This window comes from Amaranthus tricolor, chromosome 3 (genome assembly GCF_026212465.1).
Source record: "Amaranthus tricolor cultivar Red isolate AtriRed21 chromosome 3, ASM2621246v1, whole genome shotgun sequence".
Classification (NCBI taxonomy): Eukaryota; Viridiplantae; Streptophyta; class Magnoliopsida; order Caryophyllales; family Amaranthaceae; genus Amaranthus; species Amaranthus tricolor.
In genome coordinates, this window is record NC_080049.1 from 15,785,277 (window position 1) to 15,796,178 (window position 10,902).

At 33.4% G+C, this 10,902-nt stretch overlaps 1 protein-coding gene across 2 annotated transcripts; it reads right to left on the reverse strand.

Annotated features, from left to right (window-relative positions):
- Nucleotides 1-2,164: 2,164 nt before the first annotated feature.
- On the reverse strand, nucleotides 2,165-9,318 carry LOC130808705 (mitogen-activated protein kinase kinase kinase 5). Of its 2 annotated transcripts, none has more exons than XM_057674170.1 (10): nucleotides 8,628-9,316; nucleotides 7,224-7,886; nucleotides 7,049-7,136; nucleotides 6,488-6,550; nucleotides 6,230-6,393; nucleotides 5,677-5,752; nucleotides 5,056-5,115; nucleotides 4,833-4,958; nucleotides 4,421-4,630; nucleotides 2,165-4,084 (listed from the first exon to the last, which is right to left on the reverse strand). In XM_057674170.1, the coding sequence occupies exons 1-10, from the start codon at nucleotides 8,993-8,995 to the stop codon at nucleotides 3,980-3,982; spliced, it is 1,923 nt and encodes a 640-aa protein (XP_057530153.1). In that variant the 5' UTR covers nucleotides 8,996-9,316; the 3' UTR covers nucleotides 2,165-3,979. The 2 variants fall into 2 exon arrangements, with proteins under 2 accessions (XP_057530153.1, XP_057530152.1); XM_057674169.1 differs by having other exon boundaries at nucleotides 2,168-4,084; nucleotides 7,224-7,889; nucleotides 8,628-9,318.
- Nucleotides 9,319-10,902: the final 1,584 nt, after the last annotated feature.

Here is a 10,902-nt window from a genome sequence, read left to right on the forward strand (position 1 = left end):
ATAATCCTTTCCTTCAACAGTGCTCTTTGTTGAGGACAATAAAAAGTATTTCTCACACTACTCACATTGCTCACACTTGTCGGTGTTCTTAGGTTCAATACAAAGATCAAAGTCGTTCACAAGAGTTTGCAAACAATGTTCAGCTGCCGATTCTTCCGAGGCAATCAAGCTCATAGAAACATGTCCGACTCTAAAATAAGGCATCCCTCCATTGCTTGTAAAACTAATTACGCAAGCCACATGCGAATTACCATTCAAAGTACCATAAAGGGGTTCACAAAAGCCCAAAAGCTATGTCACATCTTTAAGCATTTTCTTGTTGGAACCGATGTTAATTGTTTTGCAGCTAGCCATAACCTGTCACTTCAGAAACATGTTTTTCTTTTAATGGCCAATCTACCTAAAACTAAGAGCACTAAAAGGTTACTAAATACAGCAATGCAAATTAGAATTCACATATTGTGGACATAACATCAACCGATCACTTGCATACTTCATGCTTATAGTCGAGTTCTTCTCCTAAAACACAAACATCTTCTTTAAGTCAATTTACTTTTTTTAAAGTCATGATTTTATTTTTCATCAAAAAAGGGCATTGGACTTTTGTTAGAAGTAATGGAGCACATTTTTTGCAATGTGACATTTTAGCTATCAAATACGTGAATTATCGTACTATAATCTATTTCAAATGTCTTCATTGGAATAAGAAGTGCAATAATACATGTGATTTTCGTACCAATTTTATTTTGACATGGATCGAAATGTCAGTTTAATTTTAGGCTTTTAGAAAAATAATGTGAGCATAAGATGGACGAAAATAGGGTATTGACTTGATTGCAAACGTCAACAGCTTAACGTTGATTCGGAATAAGGTATGTTGATAGATACAGCTAGCGGGAAACTAAAGTTTATTTATTTTGATCGTAAATAAAGTTTACAAAAGTAATTTACATAACAAAATCTACTTATGTTCTTGAAGTGAAGAAGTAGGTTAATTCCTAGTTACTTGCATTACTAACCTGCTACTCATTGCCTAAAGATAGACTTCATCTGTTTTCTCACAAAACAATTTCATAAATTACATTAAATTTCAAACAAATTTGCATCCCACATTCAAGTAAGGCTCTCTGAAAAATCTAAAATAAAACACCTTCGCATCCCTCATCTTGAAAATTCAGAAAAAAAAAATTACAACCATTAACAAATTAAATGCAGAAGTAAACACTAACCTTTAACTAATTGAATGGTAGGTAGGAATTGAATGTGAGCCATTGAGCAGTGGAGCTGCTGCAATAAATAGAGAGGTGGAGGCGCCATTCTTGAGCCGTGGGAGGAGCTAAAGCCGCCCGAAACACCTAGAAAGCTTCAAGAAATAAATGACGAGAGAGCAAATGAGCAACATGAATCTCGCCTGGGATTTGCTTTCTGATTTGCTTTCTTGTAGCTATTAACCAGGAGGTAGAAGAGGAGAGCAAAACTGAACAGAGGTAGAAGAAGAGTCAGAACTAAGGAATGGCTGAGTTGGCATCCCCGGCAGTAAAAAGTGAAGGGGCTAAATATGTGGCAGAAATACTGTTCAAAATGAACAGTACTATTTTTGCTTTGGAGGTATTTTATAGTAGGAGGATAAAAAGAATGGAAAGTTTTAATATTTTTATAGAGTCTGTCAAAATATTTTATTGGATGATTTTAGCAAATAAAATTATTTAAATGTTATTTTTAATTCTTTTATAATTTAACTACATCGAATAATTTACCATTTATATATTTGAATTTATTATATGATGTAAATTTACAATCACATCACTATCATACTATGAAAAGAAATCTTCATTATATATTAAATTTATGATTGTATATTAAATAAACGCCTACTAATTTACGATTGTATAATAGATTTGCTTTTAAAGAAAATACCTCTTGCAAACTTAACTCAAAATTGTTAATATTAGATAGTAAGAGAATCTTCTTTTAACTCCAATACATAACATTAATAATTTATTTTCAAAATTTCAAAACATTACATTAACATACTTACACATCGTTCAACGAACTTTGCTAACACGACGTGAAGGTTCCTAACAAATTGAAATTGTCTTTTACTCTTGCATCAACAAGAGTCCTAACCGAGACTCTTGAATACTAGTAAACTGATCATCAAGGAAGTTATATTATAATATGTGCTCACTAGCATTCAACATACCCACTTTATAGCACTGAGTGGAATTGTTGCTAATACACTGCATAATATCTCTAAGAATGATGGTAGCTTAGTACTTCTAGGTTTACAAGTATCACCTGCAAGTTTTTTCTAACTTTTTCTTTGTGTATTAATTACTTCCAGTTTTTTCTTACAAAATTACTTACCAGACATATTCAAGTAGCGTATAAAAAAGTTCGCCACAAAATACATAACATTAACCTGTGGAAATTTTAGTAATCGATATTAATTTGTTGCTTGCAGTTGAATCATATATAGTTTAAAGTAAATTTGCATAATAATTAAATATAACAAGCCGGATTGGGCCGGGTCAAAGGATAGTCGAACAATGGAATACTAGAAAAGAATACAGTTTTTAGGTAAAAAGGAGAGAAGTTGATGATTGCAGCTACTGCAAGCTCAGTAATTAGCAAAAGATTAGATTATAAGAATATTTACCACTGATATTTGATGCTAAAGATAATTACTATATATACATACAACATATCATCATGTCATTCAGATTGTTTTAGAAGGGGTTCAGCTTCGCAACACTTGCAGGGCTGCACTATAGAATCATCATGAATCATGATCACATTCAAATTGTTGATACATGGGATTAGCTTCTTGAGGATTTATATACCTGTATTCAAACTCTACTTGTTATGTGTCTCTATAAGCACTGCCCTCGGAGAGATTTCATATTCTGAAAACACACATGAAAGATCATAATCCTCAGAAACAGCAGTCGAGGAAATTGCAAATAACCTGGATGGGCAACTCCAAAAACGGCAAAAGAATGTTCAGACTACCGTGTGGTGTTCATCATATATGTCTTCTAAATCCCAAAAACCCCCTCATGAATTCCAAAGCTTGAGAAGAGCATTCTTTTTTTCGGTCTTCAAATCTTAGTGCAAAAGAATTGGTTATGGTTAGCATTGTGGTAATGGTAATGGTACCGGTGATGTGGTGACAAAATGATATAGTTTTCGTATCACCGAAAATCAGCAAAGCCCACAGGATATCCTTTGAACAAGCCCAAAACATCATTCTTTTGACCTTTGCAATGTCGGTAATATCAGGTTGATAGATCAAAAATCTTTATAACTTGAACGATACAATAATCGATATGATGCAGCCTTGTTTTGCACTATGCTCCCAATCATAATTCTATGATATTTGTAATTGAATACACCACAAATTTAGGGAGGAACCCGAATGCAGAGGAGATTGTCATGTAATGGACTCAAGAATAGATCTTGGTGAATGGAAAAAGCTCACCTTCACATCAAAAGTTTCTAGATGAGATGCTTGATCACTCTCGCTGGACAAAACAACAAACCAAAAAGGCTTATGTTTGGTCCAAGGAAACTTTTTGAACTGATTCGTGTATTCAACAGAAATAAAATTTCAAAGTTCATTATTTGTTTCCTTCTTTGATAGAAGAAAAGGGGAAAAGGGATCGGACGGCAAAGATATGGAAGAGTCGGAAGACAGAAGGACCTTGACGGATATGAAGGAAAAGATGACCATTTTTTCATCACAAAATGATGTTTTCCGAACTCCTGACTACTGTTTTCAACTTCAAAATACTTTCACCCCTTCATAAAACACACCGAGGAAAATAGGAACCAAACACACCTTAGGTGAAAGATATAGCATAAATGCACAATTGCGACAAATTACCAAGTAGCCTGTTGTCTTATTTTTTGGGGGGAGCATTGCAAATGCAGCAATAGAAATCGGTCAGGGTGAGTCGGCCATGCATGAGGGGGATTCTTACTTGATGTAGCCACTTCCATTTAAAGTCAATCTTTTTGGCGACATTTGCATTCTTTTATACTGGTGATTGTTTATTTCTCTCGGACTATGAGCTACTTTATCCTGATTTCCAGAAAAAACAGAAATTAAACAACATTACTATGTGATACAGAGTTAAAGCATCAGCGCATCAAATTACATCATTTACACCACATGGACAACAGTGGCCTATAAAACCTCCAGGGCCTAATACAAAAAGGCGCATACAGTTTTGAAATTTTAAGTTGCTCAATAGATTAAAATAATGAGATAGAATTAATACTACTCAATTCATCTAAGTAAATACGATGACTTAAGTAAGCAACAGTCAAAATTCAACCACAAACATTGAAGTAACTTTGACTAATCAACTTTAAGGCATATGAATAAATACAATGAAAAAGACTCCATACGACGTACCACTTTAGTCCTAAGATTGGAAGTTTGGTTGGATGGTGGAGAATCCAGCAGCTGAGAAATTCTCAAAAATGGATGGTCCATCAGCTTGCTAGCTGGTGGTCTGTCTGCAGGATCACGTTGGAAGCAACAACGCAAAAAGTCCTTCCCTTCAAATGATAAGTTTTCAGGAATTTGTGGGGATTCTTTCAACACCTTAAACATTGCGGCAGCCTACATAAAAAGATAGTGAACCTTTTAAAGATGTAGATACATGTCTAACACCTCAAATTTATAGCAAATGTCCTCTGTCAAAATTTCATTGATCTTCAATATACCAACCAAAATTTTCTTTAGTCCATTGTAATTATACCGAGGATTACAGTAACTCAATGCAGTAAACAAGTTTAAACATTACTTGGATTGTAATACCTACCCCTTCAAATTCGCTCCATGGGGGTTTTCCGGTCAACATCTCAATGACGGTGCAACCCAAACTCCAGATATCAACAGCAAAGGCCAAATCAGCACTTTTATCTTTATGCATTACAGCTTGCATGAGCTGTTCAGGGTAAAATTTTTCGTGTCCATACAGGCCAATTTTAAGATACTCCATTCATATAACGTGAAAATATAAAACTCAACGAGAAAAAGCATACCTCCGGAGCCATCCAGTATGGACTTCCCTTCAGAGAAAGGTCTGCCACTTGTCCAGTAAGCTGACAAAGAAATGTAACTTAAATGAGAACAGAAATGAAGCAGTTCACTTAGGGTGTGTTCTTTTGTTTTAGCTAAACTTCGCTTATTTTTGCCAAGTAGTTGAATAGATTTTTGCTGAACTTAATTCTAGTGAACTTGTCTTTACTGAAACCAGAATTTATAAGTTGAGGAGAACAGAAACTTACGATTTAAATGGCCCTAAACCAATACAGTACACAAAATAGTTGTGAATATCGCAAAGTCAACAAGGGGTTTTACATATAAACGTAAGCACATCACAACTATAAACAAGGAACAAGCAAAATAACTACACCAAAGTAGGAAAGCGTGAAGCCTGATAACTAATGACTACAAGAGTTTATAATGAAAACTTCACGAACACAATGCAGAATATCTTTAAATAATAGAGGTTATTATTATATGCACATCGTGATTCATATAAAACATTGAAGAAACAAGACTATAAGAGTCCATACACAGTACCTAAAAGCTTCATAAATAAATGTATCAGTACAAGGAATCACGAGACATAGAACATTTGAAACTCATTTGAAACTCACATGTTTCGCCATTCCAAAATCAGCAAGCTTGACAACTCCACATGCATCGACAAGCAAGTTTGCCCCTTTGATGTCCCTAACATTACACATCATCATATTTAAGAATTTGATAAATATCCTGGCTTCAATAAGACTGACAAAAAAACAATGACACTTAATAAACAGTGAAAAAATTGACAAACAAAGCATAAACCCCTTTACCGTCCCAATAATAATAATAATAATAATAATAATAATAATAATAATAATAATAATAATAATAATAATAATAATAATAATAATAATAATAATAATATTATTATTATTATTATTATTATTATTATTATTATTATTATTATTATTATTATTATTATTATTATTAACAAATAAAATCAATCAAACGAGGAAAGGAAAAAGGGCCACAACACTTTTCCCTTGCGCTAACCTGAAAAGATAATTTCATATGCACAAGGAGTGGATACTAAGCATACAGCATGCCTTATTTTTGTCTCCCAAATCTTTAAACAATCTATATTTCTATAGAGTAAACACTGAGGATCATTTTCAATAGTACCTGTGTATTGTTTTCCTGCTGTGCAAGTAAGCCAACCCAGATAATATATGACGAGTGAAATTCCGGACAACTGCTTCTGGTATCGCCCCACAATGTTCACGAATATATTTATTGATTGAACCAGGATAAACATACTCCAAATATATGCAAAATTTGTCATCTACCTGCATTTCTCCATCAAATTCACAAGTAATTGATATGTTGAATATTGAAACTACATAATAAACAAAAGATTAAAGCACAATTGGATCTACTTACTATCTCACTACCATAATACTGCACTATATTCGGATGTTTTAGATGGCTAAAACATTCAATCTCCTGTGTTAAAGAAAGACAATTAGAAAAAACAGTTGATTGAAAGTACATAATGAATTCATACAAACACGTAAACAGTCAATGACCACAGTGAAAATGCTTCAGAGCTTAGAAATTAAGTGATAAGGAGAACATAAACTGCCTTAAACAAGTAGGTAACAGAAAAATAAACTAAATGTTAGTTGAATATAAGTTGCTCCAAATGAATATCCTCTACATATCTTTTAAAAAACAAAACTTATTCTTGATGACCAAAGTATTTTTAATATATGTTCTATCTTCATATTCTTATATATGAAGCAAAACACTTATTTGGGATCTAGGAAACATGTATACACATGAAAACAAACACAAGAATGACAAGAATTCATTTCATCTCACAGGGGACTTTACCACCAAAATTAAGCTGCAAAAAGTATGTACTTTAAGATTTAAACCAAATCTCCTGTCTTAAAAATCAATATATCTGAACATATAAAAACACATTTGACGACTAAATACCTGTTGAAGTTGCCTCATACACTCAGCCGCTTTTGGATCACCAGGACATAACTCTACCTCTTTCATGGCACACAAAGCTCCTGTTTCCCTGTCCAGCAGAAAAAAATGTTTATAATAATCAAAACTCCTGCAAAACAAAAGCACGTGATATACCAAGATGCACACGAATACATACCGGTTAGTCGCAACAAACACATATCCAAAAGTGCCGCGTCCAATAAGCTTCCCTTTTGTCCATTGACCTTTCAGGGGTAAGAGTTCTGGCCTTCTAGTGATTTGAGGAATTGGAGAAGCCGGCACTGAAGAGGAAGGTGTGGGAGGAAGAGGTAATGGATGGACATTTACAAGGGCATTATTATCATAATGAGGAGAAGAGATTTCAATAGATAATCTAGGCATAGGCGATGGAAGTCCAGTACTGGTACTCTTTCGAGGTTGTATAGGGCTCTTTACTAATGGACTCCTAAAAGGAGACGTGTCACGACTAACAATATTTCTCTCTGGTGGCCCTCCGTATGGGAAAGCTGTCGGCATTGCTGGTTCAGACCAACGCGTAGACTCCATTGGATACAAGTAAAATGGATCTCCATAAAGCACCCCATTTTCAGGGCTATGAATGGGACTAGAATTTGAACTTTGTGGAGCACTTGGAAAGGTAATGTCTATGCTCAAGTTTTCTTGGACGCGATGCATATTATGAGGCACACTCCACGACGACCAAGTTTCTGCCCTGTGCACCTTGTAGTGAGAATCAGCCAACATCTGACCATCAATTCCTCGCTGAGTATGAACCCTTTTTTGAGCATCAACACTCTTCTGCGTCTCAAGGGGTACTAACCTGCTGTTTTAGGTGCAAAACAACAGTAACAGCAAGTTAGACACATCTTTCTATCACAATTCACACATAACAAACTAATCATAGTCTTAAGGTTTTCAAAGAAATACATTCATAAGATGAAACCCAAGCATTAAAGTGTAATAAACAATAATCTAAAACTATCATTCAACGCAGAATCATTTTTCTTCTAAGATGAAAATGATCCAAGATATAAATCAAACCTCAACAGTTTAAATAATATAATATGATACCTTTACAAACTTTTTCTTTGCAACAGTGTCAACTGTCAAGCCTTTTTACAAATTCACTAACAATCCAGCTCAGATTCCCGGAATTACCCAAAATCAGCAAGAATATACAAATTAACAAAAATCAGCAAGAAAATAAATCCAAAATCAGCAAAAATGAAGTACAAATTATCCAAAATCAACAAGAAACTAAAAATCAAGTCGAAAAGCACAAAAATAAATTGAAAAAAGCAGCAACCAAATTACTTTCGAATATGATTTCTAAAAATTACCCAAAATCAGCAATGAATTAAATAGATTCCTTACTTTTAAAGCACTTTTTATATTTCCTACGCATATATACTTCATATGGAATGTTTTATTTCTTCATTATATACGATTTTTGCCCAAATAATAAATATAAAAACATATGAATACAAAAACAGCAAATAAAAACCTAATTAAATTCAAAATAAAACAAATTTCCAAAGAAAAAAAAAAGACAAATTAGTACCGAGCATTAAGCTTGAAATCTGATGCTCTTTCTTTATCCTTGGCAACTTCCGTTGGTGAAGGAAGCCGGAAGCTCTCATAATCACCACGTTTCGAATTCGACACCGATTTTGACTTATTATCAGGGGAAATAATCGGGGTTGACTCAGGAAGAGGGAGCGGTTGAGGAGAAGGACAAGAAGGAGACAGCAAAAAGTCGTCACCGTTATCGTTACCGTGACGGTGACGAGGAGGTGATTTAAGGAAAAAATCTAAGTATTTAAGATCACAGTCACGGAGATGACGGATTTGTTTTGCTCTTGTTAATCTCCGATTATTTGGCGACGGTGATGACGGTGACGATGAAAATGACCACCGCGGCAAAGGCATTTAATCAATTCCTTTTCAATTTTGCTCTAAGATTCCGATTAATTGAAATTTTGAAATTACGAGAAATTGGGGGAGAAAATCTCTGTAATCTTCCTCTGTTTCTGAATAATAATAATAATAATAATAACAATAATTAAAAAAGTAAAAGGAAGAAGGAAAATAGAAAGAGGGAGGAGAGGAAGGGATGAAGTAAGGAAGGGTTTTTGACGAAAAGAAAAAAAAATTCAAATCATAAATGAGTTTTAATCTCTCTCTCCTCCCTCGAGTTTCTTCCTGGAAGAAATGGTGGGTTTACAGCCATTTTTTCATTTTGTTATTCATAGTTTTGTTTATAGGAGTATTTAAATTTTTAGATTTTTTATTTATTTATTAGTTAAAGAATTAAAAAATAAATATTATCTCAAAAAAATATAAAAATAAATAAATAAATATTGATATTGATGCTCCGACAAAGTGATCAATTCTCCAGTTGGTAAAGCCAACGCCTAACTGAATTGGAAAGTATGAGATCTGCCGTACATGAAAGTACTCGCTGCTTATCAGTACCATTGCTCCTTTTTGCTTTTAAATAATGTGAACAGCTGGTCTTGCAGCGTCTTAGTACGAGATGCATAGTTCAATCAGCTTAAAAATAATTTTTCTTAATACACTCTTAATACTTGATCTATTTAAGGTCATAATTAATATATTTAAGGTCATAATTAATTTTCTAATTGATCATTTGAAGGTCTGAATTAATCATTTTTAGATCAAAATTGAAATTTTTATAACAAAGCAGTCATTAATTCTTGATCATTTCCGAACAATATTCATTTTATGGGTTATTTTAAGGTTTAAATTAATCATTTTCAGATCAAAATTGAAATTTTTATAAGAAAACAACTATGAACTCTTGATTACTTCCAAGAGCATTCATCGAATCGTTTGACAAAACATAGCTCAAGATCGAAACTTCCTCCACTTTCACATCAAAGGTAAGCAAACACTACAACTACAACTTTATTTCCAAGCCCATTATGAACAGAAATTGTTGTCGAAAGAGTAATATCACTATTATTAGTCGATGATTAAAGAATACATTTATTCTCATGTTCTATTAGAATCATCATGTTGCATTGAATAAGAGTACTTGTATTGTTCCATGCTTTAACATTCTTATTGATAGTGTTATTAACCATTCATTTTTTATTTGAAATTTTATCCATAGAATGATAGAATATAATACCATTTTATTAACTTTATTTTTGAAGGTTTTAATAGTTGTTCTCATAAAAAATATTTCTATTTATATCACTAATTTTGGACAAAAATAATCTTTTTCATCCTCATTTTAATATTTCAATAATGCTTATGCTCCCTACATGTCTTCCACTAACCTTATTTTAAAATTTTTATATTCTTTATGATCCTCACATGATTTTCACTAACTTTATAAAAAAACATTTATTTGTTGTGTTCCCCGTATTTTTTCCACTAATAGACACGTTTAAATTTTTTGTTGGATTAACTCCTTGACGAAGCTAGACTTGGATCTTGTTGGATCCACAACTTAATACTAGAGTTTCATTGTCTTATATTTAGTGATGGCCACGGTCCGGGTTGGGCCGGTTCCGTTCCGGTTCCATCCGGTTCCGGGTGATTCCAAACGGTTCATTGGCGGTTCACGAGGCGGTTCCGGCGGTTCCAACTCGCGGGTCGGGTGGGTTGGACCATCGGTTCCATTTTTATTTTTCCTTTAAATATAATATAAAAATACTATAATAATGCGGACGTATCACGTACCTTTGATGATTACTTGATTATTAGCGAAATTCATTGCTCGTCATCGTTATTAAAATATTTACTAAAAAGAATGAAAAAAATAAATTAATAAGAAACGATAAAGATGATTGTTAATAGAAAAAGAG